General features: G+C 45.1%; 3 protein-coding genes across 4 annotated transcripts; 1 reads left to right on the top strand and 2 right to left on the bottom strand.

Annotated features, from left to right (window-relative positions):
• Window positions 1-2,356: 2,356 nt before the first annotated feature.
• hic2 (hypermethylated in cancer 2) lies at window positions 2,357-15,416 on the bottom strand. The gene is made up of 2 exons (XM_035640603.2): window positions 15,180-15,416; window positions 2,357-4,581 (listed from the first exon to the last, which is right to left on the bottom strand). Exon 2 carries the CDS (start codon window positions 4,515-4,517, stop codon window positions 2,766-2,768), a length of 1,752 nt encoding a protein of 583 aa, XP_035496496.2. The 5' UTR covers window positions 4,518-4,581; window positions 15,180-15,416; the 3' UTR covers window positions 2,357-2,765.
• A 1,393-nt stretch (window positions 15,417-16,809) lies between these two features.
• LOC118314178 (sphingosine 1-phosphate receptor 3-like) lies at window positions 16,810-21,212 on the bottom strand. Of its 2 annotated transcripts, XM_035640432.2 has the most exons (3): window positions 20,901-21,212; window positions 17,624-18,343; window positions 16,810-17,191 (listed from the first exon to the last, which is right to left on the bottom strand). In XM_035640432.2, the coding sequence occupies exons 2-3, from the start codon at window positions 18,316-18,318 to the stop codon at window positions 17,161-17,163; spliced, it is 726 nt and encodes a 241-aa protein (XP_035496325.1). In that variant the 5' UTR covers window positions 18,319-18,343; window positions 20,901-21,212; the 3' UTR covers window positions 16,810-17,160. The 2 variants fall into 2 exon arrangements, with proteins under 2 accessions (XP_035496325.1, XP_035496324.1); XM_035640431.2 differs by lacking the exon at window positions 20,901-21,212 and having other exon boundaries at window positions 17,624-20,520.
• LOC118313924 (C5a anaphylatoxin chemotactic receptor 1-like) lies at window positions 20,824-22,097 on the top strand. The gene is made up of 2 exons (XM_035639913.2): window positions 20,824-21,695; window positions 21,840-22,097. Exons 1-2 carry the CDS (start codon window positions 20,833-20,835, stop codon window positions 21,877-21,879), a joined length of 903 nt encoding a protein of 300 aa, XP_035495806.1. The 5' UTR covers window positions 20,824-20,832; the 3' UTR covers window positions 21,880-22,097.
• The last annotated feature ends 251 nt before the right edge of the window (window positions 22,098-22,348 follow it).

Genomic DNA, 22,348 nt, shown 5'->3' with positions numbered 1-22,348 from the left:
TAGTAGTAGTAGTAGTATGGTCACAGTTTGGAGTTCGTAGTTTTCTTTCTTCGTTATGTCAAACAAGCAAGCATTCAAATGCAGCTGCACAGTCTTCTGCAGAGATGGCTAGAGATCTTGATGTACAAAAACACCTTTTTGCATGACAGACATTATGCTGTACTGCAGTAAGTGCGGACAAGTACATTAACGTTTGAAGGCAATGCATTGTGGACTCCCTCTTTAAGCTAGAAGAGATCACAAGCAACAATGGATCAGGCGATAAATAACATGTTTGTGGTTGGAGGGGGTGGGGAGTGTGAACATTTCAGCGATGTACCATGCAATCACCAAAAAGCAACTGCTCAACAGCAAGACACCAACATCCAACATAACCAAGTAACAACTCCGGGAGTCCAGGACGCAGGTACCTTAAAACGATAGTGATGTTTGTAACTGTAGCTGTATCCCTATGAAAACAAATATTTCACAGACCATAACATGAGGACAAAAGAGGAATTAAAAAAAAAAAAAAAAATCAAGAAGACAGTTAAACCAACATAATAGAGGAATGCCTAAATCAAAAACTTGTAGTGAAGGTTCATGCTCCACAGAGTAACTGTTAAGAGTAGATACACTGGACAGGTTTTCCTGTGAAACCTACAGACAACAGAGGGGTCGTTCCCAACTCATGGTTGCTTATGATGAGGTAAAGCTTTAGAGGTTTAAAATAATTTAAAATCACTCTGTGATATGACAATCAGATACAAAAAGGATGCTGCAGGAGATGATGAGTTTTCCAGCTGTCCAGTGCATCTCTGCTTCTCCCTTCTTAATACAAGTTTTCACAAGTCTGGCTCAAAAAACTAACAAGCAACTTGAACTTCACATTAAAAATTCTGATTATAATTCCTATCTTTTTTTTTTCTTTTTCTTTTTTCTTTTTTGGTCTGAACAGAACACATACAATGTCATCAAGTCCTGTTTTTAAAGTCAGGGAATATAAAGTGATAAGGACTCTTGAAACAAACAAAAAGAAACAAAAAAACATGTACAGGGAACATGTTTTGACTTTACCAGTTTGGTTAGGTGGTAAAGTTTACATCATACCGGCCCACCAATCAGCACAAGCTTTCCTTGCAAACCACAAGAACCTTCCTCAGTCTCAGAGTCATTGGCCAAAACTCCATCAAAAGAGTGGTTTTCTTTGTCTGGACTTAGAATATAATTCATAATTTGTTTTATACAGCGAAAAGAAAATCAAAAGCGAAATAATTTAGTATGCTATATATCTTAAGTACATCTTTTTTTTTTAAACTTTGGTTATGAACTTGTCTAGCAATGTTTGTTAGTTAGCTCTGTTCTCCTCAACATTCATAAGATCTTTGGAACGCTATACATCTAAACTAACTAACCACTATTTGCCCCAGGCAGGAAGCTACAGTACACATTGAGGTGGGGCCACACTGAGCAGGGCACCCAAAAAGCTATATTTGACAATTAAAAACAACAGCTAAAACAATATCAATGTGTAAAATCTATGAGCATTAAAAAACCTGTGTTGAGAGATGGGCAGGTTAAAGCATTAGGTGAAAAGTTACCATAATCTACACACTTTTTACAATTAATTACATAGGAACTTTCAACTAATCAACAGAGTTTGTAAGAGTAATCAGAGGTAGCGAGGTCACAAGCCTATATAAATAGACTTTTCTTTTTTTTTTTCTGAGGGGAGGAAAGCTATACAGACAAAAAAATAAAATAAACGTACCCACTGAACATAATGTTCAGGCTAAAACACCCTTTTCTTATACCCCCATTAAACCACCCCCCACCCCAACCCAAATCCCTTCCCTCCACAAGAAAAATCCCAAGACCTTCCAGTTTAAACATTCACTGAAACATTACAAGTTCTTTAAGTAAAACAAGTACCTCAAAAAGGTTCATCTTTCCAACCAGGATTAATTCCTGGAAGCACTAGCAGGCAAAGTTGAAAGTCCTCTCTATATCACTGTAAACAGCTGTAGAGAGAGTTTGTTGTAAAAACTAAAACTTAATCCAATGTTATCCCACCATGAACCTTCTGTCAGGACTTTCAGTTAAAGCATGCAGATGGTCCCAAACCTAGGAATCCCTCCTTTTACATACAGATCCCCATCACCAACATAACAAAGGATATAAAGCTGTCTGGGTAAAAATAATCTTTTTTGCTGAATTATTGCCAGTATTGTTTGCATGGGTTTTTGGTCAAAATAGCACTGAAGTGCAGAGGGGACTCTTGAGTTAATCTGTTTGAGGAACAATCTGAAAAACTCAAAAACGCAATGCTCAAAGGTAGAGGAGAGGAAGGTTGCTGAGGTGTATGAGATGAGGTGAGGTGGGGGGGGGGGGGGGGGGGGGGGGGGGCTTGACATTATATTAGTTCCCACATTCACATTTGACAGACTTGCAACGCAGACCCGAAGTCATGCCACGCCACCATGGCTTCGCGACTTTGGAGAGTGGCAGGAGTAAATTGTTCATCTAGAACTCCTGAGAGGTGAGCAAATGATATAAACGATGACATGATCCTTGCATCAACAAGAACCCACCATCGCCAAGAGCTCACTGTGGCTAACGGCAACATCATTCACTTCGCCGAGGTGACGTAAACTGGAATTCATATGTAGAACTATGTGTTTCTGCATGTGAACGTGTTCGTGTGCGTTTCTTTGCTTTTGAGATGGGAAAAAAAAACAGGTAGAGAAATATTTTCTATTCCCAGAGTTCTTTGGCTTGATGCATTTCTAAGAGGGTGAGGTGTGCATTCTCAGGTGACTGATGAGGTTGCGCTGCTGGGTAAACTTCCCCCCGCATAGCTGGCATTCGTACGGCTTCTCCCCAGAGTGGACACGCATGTGCTCCGTCAGACGGTACTGGCGTGTGAAGCGCATGCCACACTCTTCACATGCAAACGGCTTGAGGCCAAGGTGGCTGCGCATATGGCGTGTCATGGTGCCCCTCTGGGTGAACATTTTACCACAGATGTTGCAGGGGAAGGGCCTGGTCAGCCAGTGGCTCTTTTCGTGTTGCCTCAGTGTTGCCGGGTCTTTGTAGCTCTTACTGCAGACTGTACACTTGAACGGACGCGTTTCAGAGCCAAAGTTGGAGGGTCCTACAGGGGCAGAGAGGTCCTCTGCCTCCTCCTCATCTTCCTCTTTCACAAAGGTCCCTCCCTCTTCTTTGATGTAGAGCTCATCCTCAGTATGTGTCTCCACGTGAGCATTGAGCTGCTCAGAACTGGGGAAGCCCTTACCACAGGGAATGCACACATAGAGGTTGTCTCCGAACGCTGGCTCAAAACCTTCCTGCCTGTACACATAGTTGGCGCTTTTTTGTCCCCCCGCTGTTCCTCCTCCACCTCCCGCACTCTCCCCATCACTTTGACCACTTTCTTCACTGTGGTCCTGGCCGTTCTCTCCTTCTTCCTCATCTTTACACTGGAAGGACTGGTCAGACGTGAAGCTGCTACCGCTGCCCCCTCCGACCCCAGAGGAGCGGCCATCTTTAGGACCCACAATCACTCCATTGACCAGGGGCCTGTCATGGTCTTCAGACTTCAACCCTGATGCCTCTCTCTTAGGCCATTCGTTCTTGCGAGCTCCCTGTCGGGATTTCTTCTGTGGTGGGGGCCCATCTGGCTGGTTTTGGGTTTCCTCCGAGGTTTTAGAGGAAGGGTTGAGCTCCATGGTTTCTGTGTCTACACCTGGTAGGGTGGCGGAGGAGTCATCCAGTGAGGCACTGTTGGTTGTGGATACTGAGGCAGATTGAGGGGATTCTTGGGAGTTGCTGTGTGGGCTGAGGGCATCAGTGGCTGTGCCTGCAGATGGAGGGCTCTTTTTGGACAGGTCTAGTCCAAGGTCTGGTTCTCCAGCACTTCCTCCACTGCTGAGGTTACCATTACTGCTGCCATTCCCCCCATTCCCATTCTTCCCAGAGCTGCCGACGAACATCTCATCATCTGAGAGTTTGTCCCGAAGGCCTTCATCTGGCTGTGGCTGGTCGGCATCAGAAGGAGTTGGAGGATAGTGGTTGTTGGGGCCAGCAGGGGTAGAAGAGGAAAGTCGCTGGTTGTTGAGGCGTAAGCGGCTAAGTGGACCTGGAGTGGAGGGTTTACCTGGCAGGGGTTTCCCACCACTGCGCTTGAGCTTCTTTCTGCACAGAGCTGCGAGGTCATGGAGCTGGAGGTAGCTGGCTGCGGTTAAGAGGGCACTGAAGTTCTGCTCACTGCTCTGGTCCGATGAGGACAGGAGCTTCCCAGTGTAGATGAAGTCCAGCACTTGTCTAAATACAGAGGGATTAACCATCTCTGTATCAAGGTTAATAAGGTTATCGTGGAGTACCAAAGATTTGAAGTAAATGCTGCTTGCGGCCAGGATGTTCTTGTGGGCACGGAAGAGCGCATTCTCCACCACAATGATAACGTCACACAGGAAGCCCTTGGCTCTCTGCTGGTTGAGTTGCAGCAGCAGGTGTTTGGCATGATTTGGCAGTTCCATTTCCACCTTCCTTCTTTCCTTCTCTCTCTCTCTCTCTCTCTTCCTACACGAGCACCACCTGAAGCTGAAAGAAAAATAATGAAACATTAGATGAGTGTTACATTTTAGACATGAATCAGCATCAGGCTACAGTCACATTACTATGCTTTATATTTCAAATGCATATATGTATGTACATAGCCTTAGACTGATGCTGTCAAATAACAAATTGTTTTCAAGAAAGGAAAATCAAGCAAGGTGTATTAGTTATGCACAGGCTTGGTGGCAGAACATAGCTTGCATATGCATGATTTGTCACAAGACTGCTTTACGTTCTAGTTTATTGCAGCCTATACTAGGATTAAAATTGAATACAGATAAAAAAGACATATCTGACATATCTAACAATGTGTCATTACTCCCACTGTGTGTACATCAGTTCAAGCTTTTAGCTCTCTCAGCAAACTGTTAGCACAGCGTGCCACATAATCACACGGCATCTCAGAAACCGGAACCCTTCCCTCCCTCTCATCTTCCTCTTTAAACAAATTGCAACCCTACATGGATCAAGTTCTGATGGCACACATTGCCACAGTTCCGGCACAAAAGCCAAAGGGTGGAGGTGAACAAAGGGTAAAGTAACTACTTTTCTAAAGACGCTCCTCCTCTCAGCTTCTCTTCCCTATCTCTGCGGAGTCACTCTAGTTTCGGTGGGATGCCCTCTTTGGAAACTCGGCCCACTCTAGTTAGACCATTGGGTCATGGTAATGTCAGCCCTGCCCCATTGTCTATTGGTGGGGGGGTCGGTGGCACGGCAGGGCCTGGAGGGAGGGATTAGGTGACACCTGAGCAGGTAAAACTACACAGGAGCAAGGGCAGAAGTGGGGGTAGTGGGTGGGACGCTCAAAGACAAGGACACTATCACCTGATCCCCCAGAGAGGCCCTCATTTATGGAATTAGGGCAGATGAATCTCATTTCCTGTTAAACTACATACAGACGACCCATTACCAACCAACCCAGCTCCACTTTGAGTCTGACACAGAAAACACTAAACAATGGCCGTAAGAGTGATGTTCGTAAATTGAGGCAGCAGGGTCTGTCCCTGACTCGTGTTTTTAATGCGATGGGCACACTTAAAAAATGTACACAAATCTTTAATGCCCCTCATCAGTGCAGGGTAAAAAGTATTACAGGAGATTACACTAATGCAGAGAAATGCTCAGCTAAAGCTGTAAATACATATGAATATGTGCCATTTTGATTCAGTGCCAACTTAGAGATTTACAGAAAATCACATTTCATACTATGCAGAAGGAAAGAAAGAAGTGGTACTTCGACATGGTTTGAGAGAAAGAAACACAATGCAAGAATACAAAGACAAAAAACTGAAATCATGTCTATCAAAAGAGTCTCTGGATAAGAAGTGAAAATCACAACTATATTTATCTCATATACAGTATATAATCGCAGATAAAGTTCACTATCACCATGAATTTAGTTTCATCCGTTCCTCTAAATAGCCAATACATCTTGAATAAATTAGGAATAAACAAACTTGTGTTGGATCTATGCTACTTCAAGGAATCTGAAGTTTCCAGTACAGTACTGTAATGCTGCATCATCACCGTGTAAAACAAAGCCTCGAACACACTGGCCAATGACCTGCAGTTAAGCTCAATGAGAATGACAATCGAAAAAACGCAAACTACTACTAAAAAAGGGCATTATAGGAGGGGGATTTGTAAGACCTGGCTCCTACGGACTACACGTTGAATCAAAACTTGCGGCTACAGTGAACATTGCGCAAGAACAACAAGGTGAAATTTGTAAGAGGGGAGATGTCTGGCTGACGTACTAGAGCCAGCTCTGTTGGAACAGTCAGAGTAGCTGATACAATCAGTTGAAGTGATCATTACTCCCAGGTCCAGGCCTGGGCTTGCCTCCTCTGCTTTGACACTTCTACCCATGATGTTCTTCCCCTCCCCCGTCTTTCCTCCGCTCTTCTCCCCTCCTCTATCCTCCCACCCTCACCAGCCTCTCATCGGGCATGCGGACACATCCCACCAACAGTCTGTTGTCGCAATGGGCCCTTCTGCAATACATAACCGAGATTTGCAGTCTCAGTCGCAGAATGTGCTGCAGGGGCGTATGGCACTCAACCCTGCATGCAGTAAGGGCGTTGAGGGCCGCTAGAGAAAGAGGGGCCTCGGCTATGATGCCAGCCAGGAAGCCATATATCAGTCAAGTCTTTCTCTTAACATACACACACACCTCTGCAGGCTTTATGGGGGGATTCAAGAGGCTTTTCCAGCAGACCAACATAAAAGGGGGCTGGGCTCGGAGTAGAGAAGCCAGCTCAGGAGGAGAAGAAAAAAAAAAGAGCCGTCCCACCCCCCCCCCCCCCCCCCACCACCCCCCTCCTCTTCTCATCCTGAGTTCGCTCTCTCCTCCCCCCATCACCCACACAGCTACCCTCTCCCCCTGGCCCCTCCAGTGCTGTGCCGTGCCGGCTGGATTCCAGGGAGCTGCTAATGGATTACGGCTGATCTATATGCAGCTAGGGTGGGACACGTGTAGGCCCAGCTCCCCTTCCAGTGGTGCTGCCCAGGAAAACAGGCTTAATACCACAGGGGACAGATAGGTCTGCACCATCATGGCAGCTCCATCTGAGTGCACGGGGCCTCTATGCAGTTTGTAGAGACAATGCCACATTGAGGTTGTTATTCTGTTACAGTATTGCAGCTATAATGGAAAGTCAGGAATGGATGAACCATTAGAGACTAGTTCATGTGTGTGTTGTGGCTGGTGAGCCGCATTTCCTGCGAGGTTGGATTCCTGCATTATTATGCCCTCTGCAACGACTGACAGGGGGGTTGAGAGATGGCAGGAGAGCCATGAGAAACGAGACCAAATATGGCACCACATACCAACCCAAGCCAGCCCGGGGCTTGGGCTGCAGACCAGGGTAGATGTTGCCCTTTGAGCACAGCCACAGGATCAACTTACCTTGCCTGCAGAGTTAACCTTTTCTATAACTGACTGTGGCAAAATGATAGAGGGGCAAATCACACTTTACAAACACAGGAACCCACTGTTTAGTTTCAACCTTGACTCGTTTCAGGAGCCTGCTGATGAGGAGATGAGCAGACAGGGATGTTTCCACAGACTTGACAGACAAGTTCGGGATAACGTATCCGTGTGTTGCATTGGGACGGAAAACTATTCGTGAATGTCAAAGTGCCCCCCAGCAGGGAATTAATCTCAGTCTTCTTTAGATTAAACTGGTCACACGAGAGATCTGGTTGATCTGGTTTGACTTCATTTACAGCTGCCTGTCATTGCATCCTGTTTTCCCAAAGAGTGTATGGATTAAACAGTGAGCTAGTAAACCTTTCAGAGTCGGTGTTCATGCAGCGGAGGTGACAGAGAGCAGTGGGCTGTGGCACTAATCTCCCGAACAGAGGGTAGAGAGCCAGGAGAGAGGGCAGAGGTGAGGCAAAGTCCTGTGGCGCAATAACAAAACACACCCTACTACTGTGAAAGGTCATGTGCTAACAACCAATAGAAAAGAAGACCGAGTAGGATTTCAAATAAAAAAAACAAAAACTCAACCTAGCTTATATTGCAGGGTTATAATTTTACGTCAATTCCTTTGAACAATATACAGTGATGTCTCTAAAGACTGTGTAGATGGTCACACTGCAGGGAAGGATGGGCAGAAGAGAGGGATTTGCAGGTAAGCAGACAGAGAAAGAGCCGATCCTGTACACATGCAAAAGGCCTTGATGTGTGCACTTAAACACATGCACACACCCACAGACACACACACACACACCCACACAAACCCAGAGAGTATGCTGGTGGGCAGAGTGTGTGGGGGAGGGGTTAGGGGGATGGTACAAAGCCAGTTTGAAATACAAACACAGAGAGAAACCACCTCTGAGCCATTTCAACATGGCTGACGCTGCTGCTGCATGGGTAAGGTTGATCCAAGCAGCACCCGTGGGTACTACAATTATCTGAGTTTCAGTTCTCTCCGGAGTGAAAGGACGGCTCTCAATACAATGAGGAGATTAAAGTGAACAGCTGTGCTTTTCAGCTCGCCACTCTCTCTTTGCTCCATTACACCTGTGTAATATCTGCTGCCTCACAGGAAACAACCACCAACACCGTTCAGTTTCAGGAAATGTTTTTAGATACTTAAAATATATATATACTGACACAAATATAAGAGGTTACTGGCACAAACTGGGCTAAGGCAGCAAATTGGAGAATAGTTTTATATGCATCCCAAGTAAGGTTCTTTTTATTTTTATAAAAGAAACAGTTAAATGAAGGGGGTCAAAAGTAATTCCCACCCCTATGATAGTATATTTTACTCTGGAGTCCATTAATGGAGAACTGTTTCCTATTTTTTCCAGAGCATTTGGCGTTCCGCAGGGTGTGCAACGGGACAGCAGACAGTATTGTCTTTCCGTGTGCATGTTTGACAAATAGACGACTGTTCCAGCGGTGGAAAACATGTTATTTATTCCTGTTATAAATCAGGGCTCAGATTGATTACAAGGATGCACTTATACGAGCAGAGATGTTTCCTTTCATCCTGCTTCCACACTGCGGTCCCAGCTATACTTTCCCTGTCGGAAGCCTTTGTCATGCAGACACAAGTAACACGCAAGTAACAAAAATCTTTTCAGCGAGCCCCGTTGAGCGCATACAAGGCAAAACTACCTTATCTAGCAGCTCTAACTAGATTGTCCTTCATCACATACATTGCTTAAACCTGTTAATGGTTTCTATAATATCTAAGAAATCAGGTTACAGCAGAAAGTCAACCTGTAAATGCATCAATTGTGACCTAGTTTATTTTGAAAGGTAAATAAGTTAGCTATACCTATTTAACTTCAATCAAAAAAACAATGCCATGCTTTTGCATTGAACGTAAAAACATCTTGAATTTTCAATTTTCCAAGCAGGGCTATTTGACCAGGTGTCATGTCAGAGCAGAATGTGCAGGTTCTTTGTTCTAACCACGACTACAAAAGGGCGAAATAAGTTAAATCGCCTGGTGTGGTCTTTGCCCGTAATAAAAACCTGTTCCTTCACTCCTCTCTCTGTGGCAAATGGTTGAATAAACTCTGACGCAAAGCATCTGCTGGAATTCTGGACGCTGATCCAATTCGAGTTATAATCTCTTCTGAAGAGCAGCAGGAGGGATGCCGCGCCGCACAAAAGCCGAAAAGCATTAAGACAAGAGGTGAAGACTGCACCGTCCTCCTGTCTCAGAGACGGTGTCTTTCTGTTGGACACAACATGACTGTGAGCAGGTAGCGTCCCTGGTGTAGTCTGGGCAGAAACCTTCCAATTAAGACTAATTTTCTGTCAGGCAGTTCAGCCATGTTGCAGACAAACAAGTCCTGCCCAGGGTGCAGTGCAATGAAAAGAGACCCGTCCATTTCATCACAGGAGGGGGCCAGTGGTTGCTGTGCACCCCAGATGTGACAGTGCTATGTGCAGCTTGGGAAGAAAAGGCAAGACTCTCTTTCTTACACACACACACACACACACACACACACACACACACACACACACACACACACACACACACACACACACACACACACACACACACACACACACACACACACACACACACACACACACACACACACACACACACACACACACACACACACACACACACACACACACACCCCCTTATGTGCACAGCTCAACATGTAATCAAACTCATGGATCTATTTTAATGTGTGAATTCATGCAATTTTCTGTCTAAATACCACCGCTTTCATTTCAGGATTCTTATGCAACAGGGCATTAGCACCAGTTTATTAAAAACAAGCAGCAGTCCTAACCCTTTTCCTTCATCACACAACGCGTCATGAATGAGTGTGTTCTGTCGTGTGCATGTCGGCAACAGGTAATACTAGACACTATGGCCACGGCCAAGTCGAGAGGGAGTAGCAGGTATTCAAGTGTTCTCTCTCATGCGTGCAAAAATAGCACACACAGAAAAAAAAACCTTTCCCAAAACCCGCCTCCTGCGCTCGTAATGTTGTGACGATGCTTGATACAGAAACATGCGTACACTAGGCCTCCTCACCTCTATTTGCAAACAGTGGCCAAGTCTCATTGAATCAAGCCGACATCACTTACAGGCAATGGACCATTTAAATGTCATGGTTAAAAAGTCATAGTAAAACATTGCAAAAGAGACAGGACAAAGCAGAATGCCAGATTGATGGATAACTAACTAAATAATTACCTGTTTGCTATAAATGTGTAAAAAGATCAGCCGTCATTTGTATGATGCTAAAATTCAATGTCTGAAAACCAGCAACTAGCATTTTTCGTATATTTAAAGTGGCTACAAAGACTTTTTATAATGTATACAAAAATCCCAAAGCATGCTTTCACTTTCCCGTTGTGGGCAATTGTGTGAAGTCTGATGAAGCCAAACAAGACTGGATCAATACCTGGGATATATCTGAAGCGTGTATGGCCAATGTGCAAAACTGAGGATGTAGTTGGAAACTGATGGTACCTGCCTTAAAAAAATACTTTAACTATTTTTCTGCCCGGTATCAGCTGGTTTCAATCCTTAGTCCGTCTCCTACTGTCTGTGCTCACATACACAGCATTTAAATAAAGTCGTCTCATTCAGATGTTTTTCTGTTTTTGTTGTCAGACAATGGAACATGTGTTCTTCTAACAGGCATAAATAATTATTATTATTTATGCCTATTAAGACAACATGCTAACCAGCAGTCACTTCCACTCAATTTCCAAGCAGCTGCTCTGCACTGCTAAAAAAAAAACCCTGATTCAATAACCTCGACATCATCTGACCAAAATCACCACACCACAACAGACATCGACTGTGTTGTGAATTCATTTATTTTTAACTCGTAAAAAACATCACTCAGAGAGGAAGTTAGAAGCTCATTCCTGTCTGCGCCAGCTGTTGGGAGGTCAATTGAATGAAATGCATAGCGAGTGTGCCACGGAAGAAATGCAAGGCCTCGCGCTGGTGCCAAAATACTGGTGACAGTAGCAACGGTTTGTTCAAAGAGTCGATCGATTTGTAACTGGGTGCTTTTTTTGGCTCCACTGCCTGTCAATGCCCCCTAATGACATAACAGAAACTATTTGAGCCAAACCATTTTGAAATGGCAATGGCTGATTGGGAAACTCCCACAATCGGCCGGCCGACCGACCAATGGTGTAACTCCATCCGTCAGTCAGTCAGTCAGTGAGTCAGTCAGTCAATGATGTGTTTACGGGGTTGATCCAGCAGAAATAAAGTACATTTAAATCAACTTAATTTCCATCTTAAACATAAACTTTGGAAAAAGTGGTTCTGAATATTTTTCTTTGCAGCTGCATCTGACAAGACACACACACACACACACACACACACACACACACACACACACACACACACACACACACACACACACACACACACACACACACACACACACACACACACACACACACACACACACACACACACACACACACACACACACACACACACACACACACCATCTGTGTATGCTCACTAAAAGTGAAGTAATCAACTGCACTAACAAGCGGACAAATGATTAGTGTAATAAAATGCCCTCTGTCTTAAGAGAACAAACTCTGTTGATGAGATAAAACGTCAAAAGCAGCAGACCCACATGACCTGGTGCCTAATGCTTCAGGACAGAGGGCATGTTGGGCAAGCAAAGATCCCGTATGGTCGGAGGTTTTACAGAGCTGCCACCCCCTCCCCTAACCTCCTCCAGCCTTTACACACTGCATAACCTTCTGGCTATCAGCACTACATTCCACAGACTGTCTTCTTCTTAAAGATCAACAACAACCCTGCCCTGAGGAGGTTTTTTTCTTTTCTTTTTTTTGGGCCACAGAACAAACTAAATTGCCCCAGGACCGGCAGCGCAGGACAGCACAGACAGGTCCGCGTAGATACACCGGCCTAACGCAATCTATAAGTCCTCGTGCAACACGTCAGCAGAACATATAGCCTAAGTAGCCGTCTTACTGCATTGTGCCGCCCACACACGCCACTGTAAGCCACGATCACAATGTACACAGGATGCTAAGTGTGTATTGGGGAGGGGAAGGGAGAAGTAGGGTGAGGCAAGGCCAACCGGCTGATCATGAGGATCATGAGGCACACACAGGGGCCTCAAATTACCCTGCAGGCCCCACCATGTAGTCCATAATAATCAATGAAACTAGTCACACTGATCAGTTGACTTGATGTTTGACACTTATTACAACATGTACCTGTGTGTACGCGTGTTTATTTGACAACAGTCATAGTATGCGGATAGACAGGCTCGGCAATTAAATAGTGGGTATAAGACGACAACAGTCACTAAATTACACCTTTTGGGCAGAGTCTGCCCCCCCACACACACTTCTGTTAGGTGTTTTCGGCAGAGATACCAGCCTGCAGCGCATCTGACGCTTAATGTGAAGGAGAGGTCAGTATTCTCCCTATACTCGCTATTCTCTTCTGCATACCTGTAGGGGTCTTTCAAAAGACACCGTCTTGAGAATAATGGGATCACATGAAGGACACACTGAAAGTCTTCAAAGTTTAGTACGGTTACAGATGCAGCATTGTCACCATCATTTGGATCACGAAAAGCCTCCAAAATACTTTAGAAAAGTTGAAAAGCACATTTCAGCAAATTGTTTGGCCAAATTTTAGGCCGGAAGGCGGAGCCACTGCTGGCTCCAACTACACCTCTGGGTGGACGTAACCAGCCAAAATATAATCCTCTAATCTTCATATTAAAGGCTGCTGCACACTTCAACCCTGAACAGGATAAGGGATTGTGAAAATACATAAGATTTAATCTTAATAATATCCCAAAGTTGTGACAGGCAACAATCCCTGGAGGTATTCAATATGAAGATTAAAACTGTTGACTTTGTGTCGTTACGCATCAAACAAGACTAACGTAAAACTGTTTGTGTCATGCGTGATGAGAACAATAACTGCGGCTAGTCAACTTCAACCACACATTTTATAGACGGGCCTAACTGTTGGCGGACAAGGGAGGACCTCTGGCAGGTCAAAAGTTTTTACCTCAAGCATCAAGACTCGCACATTAAAATTCAGGCAGGAAAATGTATCGTTTCTATACTCACACACATTTCTAGCATACACAACAAGCACACCAGTTCCATTAACCAAATAATACAAATAAAGTCCCTATATTGAAATAGCATTGTGTGTATCGAGTAGCTGACGCTAAGCACTGTGAAAACAGAGCTGTCCTGAAACTGGAATTGTTTTCACAGAACTACAATTTATAAAAAAAAATAAAAAAAACAGCAGCCAGTCAAAGGAAACCACATTACTGACATTCCTGTGTCTTATTATCTCCATGCCCCTTGGTACTTTTAACAACTCTAATCACCTGAGAGGCCGGGCTGCCTTCACACCTGATCACATACATTGTTTCAGCAGCCGCCATGGGGGATTTGTGGCTGGCCAGATAAATACATGTTGCACTGTGGGACTTTTGCGGTGAATTGGGGTGGTACTTTACATATGTGAATCAATATCATGCAACAGTGTCGGTGAAAGGGGACAGCACTGGTGGGTCAGTGTGTAAAGTAACACCCACACTGTAGCTGATCACAAAGATGGTCGGCGCAGAGCAGTGGCCCACCCATAGGCTGTCAAGACACATGTACAGTCCCTGCATCAATACACTTCAGGTTGGCAAAGCAACGTTTTAAAGCCATCAAGTACCTGGGCACGTTGTGCGCAGGAGGTAAATCAGCAAAGCAATCCTGTTAAATTATTTTAATAAGCCCTACCTAAGACCAGGGTGGCTTAACCTACATATAAACAATGAAGATTACACTATATCTGCTGCAACATCTCCATGATTATCAGGAGGATTGCGCAACGCACCGTGCGTAAAAACCCACATGATCCGTCCGGATTCATTTAAACACATTACGTGTAATTTGTTGTCGTTTTGGGAGGAGAGAGAGGGAAAAGTCCGCGGCATCGTTACGTGACAGCGATCGATTTACACGGAAACGTCCACCTCGTTGCGTTTGACGGCTCGTGGCAAACAATTCATTCAACTCATCGGAAAGAGACGGAAGAAAAAAAAAAGGAGAGAAAACGACGCAACGTGTGGAACCGTGTTTCTTTCGAAAACCGTCCGTGGATCCTTTTTTTTTTTGTCTGTCGCTTTAATGTGCTTTGCCAGCCTGGTAATTAAATGGTGCACACGGGTCCAGTGAGGCATCTCTCTTTTAAAAAAAACAAAAAAAAAAACAAAACGCACGACGTCAAAATAAACACAAACAAACGTTGGCGAGCGATTCCTTGTTCGGTATCGAACGAGGGCGCCGACCGAGTCGGACACATGCGGGGGGGGGGGGGGGGGGTCCTCGGCTCGCCAAGCAGGCTGCTGGGGCCACAGCAGGCACCGGCGGAGCCCCTTTTTGTTGGCACGCCGTGGAAAAAAACACCACCGACCGAAACCCCCTCTGCGACCCCTGCAGCAGCCGGGAGGGAGAAAAGGCGAAGCGGGCAGAAAACCGACAATAACCGCGGCGCCGTGGCGCGTTGTCAGTCCACCGCCGGAGAGGAGAGGAGAGATCCGTTCGTAAATACCTTTTTACATCGGTAGGGTCGTTCTCAGGCGTTCTTTACCATCCTCCTGCTCATCTCACAGCCGTCGGGACGCCATGTTGCAAAGCTTATGACGTTAGGCTTCCTCACCCCTGACCCACATTTGAATAGGAACCAGCCCAGGGTGCAGCAGAGGAAACATCCCACAGTGGGAGGGTTTGGCCACTTTCTCAGCCCAGGACCCCTGGCAACTTTACCTGCAAGATGGCAGGGGGAGAGAGAAAGACAACAGAGAGGAGGAGGAGGAGGGGGGGTGAGGAGGAGGAGGGGGGGGGGGCTCAGACGGTGGTTCAGGCCTTCTTCTCCCAGCAGCACCCACCGTGGTGCCAAAACACCGCTCCATGCAGATCTGCGCTGCAATATATATATCTATATATATCTATATATAGATAAGTGGATGTAAGTGGATGTGTTTTAGGGCCCGTCTTCTGATTAAATGTAATAATAAAAACTAAAAAATATGAAACTACACCCGGAACTGGTTGTAGTTTCCCCTTTAAAATGATAAAAACACGTGTTAGTATACTAAACCTACAGGCCATGTTTGAATAAAGTGCATTATTGAGTATATGACAGAAAATGTATTAAGAATTTGTACCACGGGATAATGAAACAATCGTATCAGGCCCCACTCTGTAAATATGAAATGCAGCAGTTTATGTTCTCCATTTATGATGTATCTTCTCTTCACTGAGATTTTAGTTGGGTTTTTTTTAAAGACTATATTCAGTCCAGATGGTGACCGGGGTGATTTCAAGATTTCATATCTTCCGGGCTTCACGGATGATTTACAGGTATCAGCAAAGAGAGAGAGAGAGAGAGAGAGAGAGAGAGTTGTGGTTCAGAAACTGGGCACCAGATGTGCGGAAGTGTGGCGATCTGTTGGCTCCGCCTCTTAGCACAGATGAGCCAGACCGGCCCTCAGCCAATAGAAGGAAGGACACTGGGTTTGACCAACACATACCATTTATTGGCTCTGTATCCACGACATTACTCTAATGGTGGCATCAAGTGAGTGAAAAGCTATAAATGATTATTATTAGTGTTGCCCACAGCACTACAAGGCCCCGAGGAAACTCAGAAGGATCCATCTCCCTTCTTCGCTTATGTTCCCGGTTCACATCCCATCGATGGCTAAATGGTGGCGCCGTGCCAAAGCGCGCTCCTGACACTCTGTGGTTGCCGCGGAAACTGCATCCTCTGCGGGGAACCTCGGCGCGCCGCAGCAGCGTACAGGTGTCGAGGTGCATCGACCCACTGCACGTGGGTCTGTATGAACAGCTGTATGATGACTATGAAGCAAATATTGGTGATGAATAAATAAACGATAATCGTAGCCTGTCATGTGGAAATGTATTAACAGTAATTAATCGGTGAATGTCAGGGCCAATTAATCTGCATGTTCCCTCTTGCTAAATTTCAATGACATATATTAAGTTGTTTTAAAAAAAACTAATATGTCGGAGGCTTATCAAAACAAGTCGACACACGTTTCCCATTTGTTCCCAATGAGGAAGCTCCGGAAGAGAATCGAAAAAAGAAGTAATATAGTTATAGTTAATATAGTTAAAATAAAATCAACATGTCTGACAGAAATGACAATCAGCTGAACTCCAGTTTCAGTTTGACGACTTTTAATTTGTATTTAGTTAAAATGTGGTTTGAAGAATAACAAATACATTAAAATACTATATATGATACGTGTTCATTCGTAGGCCGATGTCCATCAGGTCTTTGTGGAATAACATCTGAAAATCGTTCACTGTGATTTGAGAACAACACTGCAAACCATGCACGATGAAACATCTCCAACATCTTCCAATACACGCCTGGACTTCACATTCACACTGCTAAATAGCCCATGCATGTATTTTAATCGGTTTTGTTATTTTGGCATAATAAAACTACACTGACGTTGACATCCATCTTCTTAGAAACTTCTAAATGAAGTGCCACGGCGTATCTAATGGGGCTGAGTGGTCCAGGACACACGCCTTAAGGAGAGAATGAAAGAGAGGAGGGGGGGAATACATGTGGATCAATTGCAAGAATCAAAAAAAGGCATTTGTCTTGGTGGTTTCATGACATACAAAAAGAGAGGGAGATCAATAATCTAAAATACGACCTAACAAAAAAAGTAAAACATATAAAGGCATAATAATACAAAAACAGTCAAAAGTCATAAAAGATGTGCGTAATTGTGCCCATGCAGTGCCACAAAGTCAGCTGCAATATGTCAACATGAGGTGGGGGGGCATGCAGATTATTGTCATGTGCCCTGATAACCAAATTTAAAAAAAAAAAACAAAGTACATTTTTCTGCAGCGTCTGTAAAGTGACTCTGGGCTCGGGTGAAAACCAAACAAACAGATGTAACAGTCATGGAAGGCACGTTTGGGCGCCACTGAGGAGCGGCACCTTCTCACCTGCGCCTACAGCAGGGTCTCCACACCTGGGCGAGCAGCGTGACTCGGAGCGGCGAGCAGCCGCAGATGTACAGAACGGGGGTCAGGCCGGCGTTCACTCGGGGCAAAACGCGGAGGGGGTCGGTGCCTTCGTTCTTAAACGTGTAACACACCGAACCGAGGAAGTTACAGGCGATGACGTGAACGAAGATGGGCAGCCACGTCGCCAAGAAGAACGCGGCCACCAGCAGTATGAGATACACCGACGAGCGCTTGTTGTCCCTCTCCGCGGACTGTGGCTCCCTCTCCAGCTGGAACCTGGCTATGATGAACAGTCGAATGTTCAGCCCGATCATTATGATCACCGTGCCTATGTTGCCAATGAACGTGCCAATGCTCGTGATCTGATTGGCCACGCCGACGGTGACCTGGTTGTTCAACGCCACGATGAAGAACGCGTAGAGCCAGTAGGCGAAGATGACCGCCAGGGTTCTGTTGCGGGTCATGCGCTGCGAGTATTTGAACGGTGACACCACCGCGTGGTACCTGTCGGCCTGCGCGGCCAGGATGGCCATGTACGACAGGCCCAGAAACGTGGGCACGATGTAATAGGTTCTCGTGGGCGAGTCCAGGCTGTCCTTCACGTCGAGGACGCCGACGTAATAATAGGACACGCCGGTGCAGATGTCACTGAGGCAGGTGCTCAGCATGTACATGAAGCGGTTCTGGCTGCGCAGCGCCCTGTTCAGCAGGATGGAGAGAAACACAGACATGTTGAGGAAAATGATGGTGGCGGCGAGCAACACGCTGAAGAGAAACATCAACACATTGCCAAAGCTTGTGAGGGGCAGCACAGTGGACAGAGCCAGGCTGCTGTTACTCATCGGTGCGGAGGAAAACGTGTGTGCGCGCAACACTGCTGAGTGTTCAGGTCTCCATTGCGCATGCAAGGAAAAGGGGCAGCGCTTCCACGCCGTGACTTTTCAGCGGCGCGTTTACTTCTGCTCTGATTTATAGGAGGCTCAGTCAGGAGGACAGTGACCTGGGTGACTTCAACTCCCCTTGACAACAGGTCAACAAGCTCCATGCAAGTTATACATAAAAAAAAATGCTCGTTATAGGCCTAAGAATAATGCTATCTGACGAAATGAATCTGTATCATTTTCAATTTACATTATCGTCCCATTGTATAGCCCTGACACCATTAATGTTTATATCCAAATCTCATTTAAAAAGAAAAAAAAATGAATACAAAGATTAAACTACGTCAAACTGATATAATTTTGCAGGTTCTACAAAACTGCCCCTCGAGTCTGGAACAGCCTGCATCTGGATCTCAGGACAGCAACATCAGGACTAATACGATAAACTCAAACACCACACGTTTTTAAAGATAATCTACAATTGTCAGTTCAATCCTTCTTATTATGTTTGACCTTATGGCACCTCGGCAGTATATGAAAAGATGCTGAAACATTTGAACACCGTCGAGTCTGCATTTTTGGACAAAGGAACGAGGGTTTATGTGCAGACAAAATCTGCTTTCCTTTTTTTGTGATCAAATAAAAAATTAAAAAACTACTTTCTTGATAAGTAATCATTGCTGTTGGGGGCAGTGAAGTCTAAACAAAGGAACTGCAGCAACGTGTGTTAACTGTTCACAGTCAAGACTGACTATTGTTAATTGATGTCATATGTTTATACAATCATGACCTCAAGGCTCTTAAGTTCTATTATTTAACATTCATTTATATTCATGACCGCTCTATTCTCAACACGTTTAATTTAACTGTTTGGTTTCGAATTTCAAGTTTAATTGACAGTGCTTCAAAAAATAAATCAAAATCAGTGGATAAAATTCACTGTGAGGACAAATTTATGAGAGGATGAGATCTACAATACTGCATATTGTATATTGAATACAAACATGATTATGGGACACAGTCATGAAATATAATTTACATGCTATGATTGATGACAAGAATCCACACGACTTCTTTGTAAGATCGGTGGTTACAGCCAACAGCAGAGACACAGTAAAACAATGGCTCGTTGCTCCCTCTAGTGGCGGAAAAACGTACATTCAAGTGATCAATGCTTATTTGTTGATGTGACTTTCACTAATCTCCCTACAAGGCTTTAACAATAGTACATGAATTGACGGTGGTGTAGTTAATTTTTATGATCAAAACGAGCACTTCTGTCTCCTAAAAATTACGTTTCTATACCACTAGAGACAACATCTTGTAACGAAGTCAAATTTCGACTGGATTATGTTTTTCTATGGTACGTTGTTAATTTAAGTATTTGGCATCACGTAAATACGATGACACTGTAGTAAAGGAAGTTCAGAGAGAGAGTTTTTTGTTTTCCGAAAAAATATGCGATCTTATGGTGACTACATCATTACTCTACTTTATGTTTAAACACATTTACAGCACTTGGTTGAGGTCAGGGGAAGATTGTGGTTTGGTTTGATTAAGAAAAAGTCATAATACTTATCTTGGCTTCATTTACCAAAACCAGGATGAAACCTCGGAACCAAAGCGCATAATGTTACCTGTGGACGTCTATGCGCTTTTTACGCGCGCCATCCACTTTTGGACTCCGTGGCCGGTAATCAGTAGCACTAAATGTATAGGCCACGCGAACACATAAAATAAACAGAAAATGTATTTCATATGTAAAACGTATTAGATTATGTAATCCAGTTACACCTAAACGTCATTCCCAGGGGACGAAGGGATAACCGGTTGGAATAAAGCACGGGTTTTGTTGAAGAACATACAATGTTTAGTTCCATCCTTAGTCACTATCTGCACCGCTCTATCATTTAAGGGTCGTTTATGGTAATGTTAAGTTAAATCTAGAAAATTTAGCGTGTTGGTCTAAATGTGAGGCAGATGTGGGAAAAATGGAAGTATTGAACAAAAATGACAAAAACTGGTAAGGAGTATTCCTGTGTCATCCGTGGAGACCTCGGGCGGAGCGGGCCACAACAAGCCACGATCCTCGTGTTTTCTTCATGACCAAACTCCCCCTGGGACTCATCATGATTCATTTGGGGGCCTGTTCTCGAACTGATCATTTGTTTATGCTAAAGTTTCTGCCCCCCAGAGATTGTGAGGAGTGTTGTTTAAGAACAGTGCGCTTGTCAGTCAAACTCTGACAAGCACCTTCCACAAGGCCAATAAATACGCTGAACTCCAGTCTTCCCGTGGAGCGTCAGGATGCACCTCAACGCCACCGTGCTCCTGTCGGTGGATTTCAACACCCCGGGTGACTTCCTCATCTTCACCTTCCACATTCTGTTCGCCACGAGCGCCGTGCTCGTCGCCGGCTCGGTGGCCATCGGCATCTCCGCCACGCGCTCTCTGCGAGGCCAGAACCGTTTCATCTTCATGCTGAACACGAGCATCAGTGACACGCTGACCGGCTTCTCGGTCTACTACCTCGGCCTCTTCGACGTGCAAGAGGGCTACCCCTCCAGGAATGGGACATTTTACATTCTGCCCTCATTCCTGGGGGTCAATGTGTTGACCTTCCTCTTCGCGCAGATCGACCGCTACTTCGCCGTGTGCCACCCGTTCTTTTACAATCGCTACATAACGAGGTGTGTTGTCATCGGCATTTGCGCGTTCTGCTGGACCTACACCTACTGCATCCTCACGGTGCAGAACATGGTGCCGATTTCGAAGGCGGCTCAGATAAACGCATTCGGTGTGATGACGCTGCAGATCATAGTCGTTACGAAACTGCTGATGACGATCAAATTGTACATCATCGCCAGGAATCACCTGGTGAGAGAGGCGCCCAGCGCCGACAGAGAGAACAAGAAGGAGTCGCTGCGCATTATCGTGTTCGTGGTCATATGCTTCTTGGCCCTCTGGTGTCCGTCCTTTGTGAACATCATTGTCAGGCAGTTGACTCGGACAGGGCTGAGGTTTAGGAACGAGGCCACTAACCTGTTCGCCATCATGGCGCGCCTGAACGCACTGGTCACCCCGGCTCTGTACATATGGGGCAGCCCGGCGCTGCGCGGGGCCGTGTGGGCAACCGTGTGGCGGAGGATCTGCCCCGGGCGGAGGGCAAGGTTGGTCTCAACAGTCATCACGCGACTTAAAATGTCACCGGTTGGGCGTGGGACATTTGATTATTGTTCAATTCTGTGTGTGAATGAGAAATATGATGCGAGACACTCGCTGCAACTCTCTCTTTGCCCTTTGTCTCTTTTCAGAGTTGGTTTCACCTTCGATGGGGTGACAAACAAATTATAACGAAGCTGACTCTGCATCATCATCATCATCATCATCATCATCATCATCAGGTATGCATGAGGAGATGGACTAGAAGCCTTATCGGGGGGCTGGTATCAATTTATAAATCAACGTGAGTTCACAGACATCACGATTGAATTGTTCTGGATTTTTTTTTTAAGGACTGCACTTCACAGATCGGGAAGGTGGACTTTGATGTGTGTGTGTGTGTGTGTGTGTGTGTGTGTGTGCATGTGTGTGTGAACTGAGGTATGTTATTTAAGGCGAATCTTCAAGGTGAAAATAATCGAGGGGAAATATTTGAGAGGATTTAGTGGAAGATATATTTCTGTATGTACCACTGCCACATGTTTCGGGTGGCAATCTATTAAGGGGCAAAGTCCACTTATTCTATTTTATTTGGAAAGGATGTATCGTTTTTTCCCCACAGGAAACACGCCTGTACATATCGATAATGCTTTTAACAGGA

This window comes from Scophthalmus maximus, chromosome 19 (assembly GCF_022379125.1).
Source record: "Scophthalmus maximus strain ysfricsl-2021 chromosome 19, ASM2237912v1, whole genome shotgun sequence".
In the NCBI taxonomy this organism is placed as follows: domain Eukaryota; kingdom Metazoa; phylum Chordata; class Actinopteri; order Pleuronectiformes; family Scophthalmidae; genus Scophthalmus; species Scophthalmus maximus.
The sequence above is the reverse complement of the archived record's forward strand: the minus strand, read 5'-3'. Positions and strand labels throughout refer to the sequence as shown.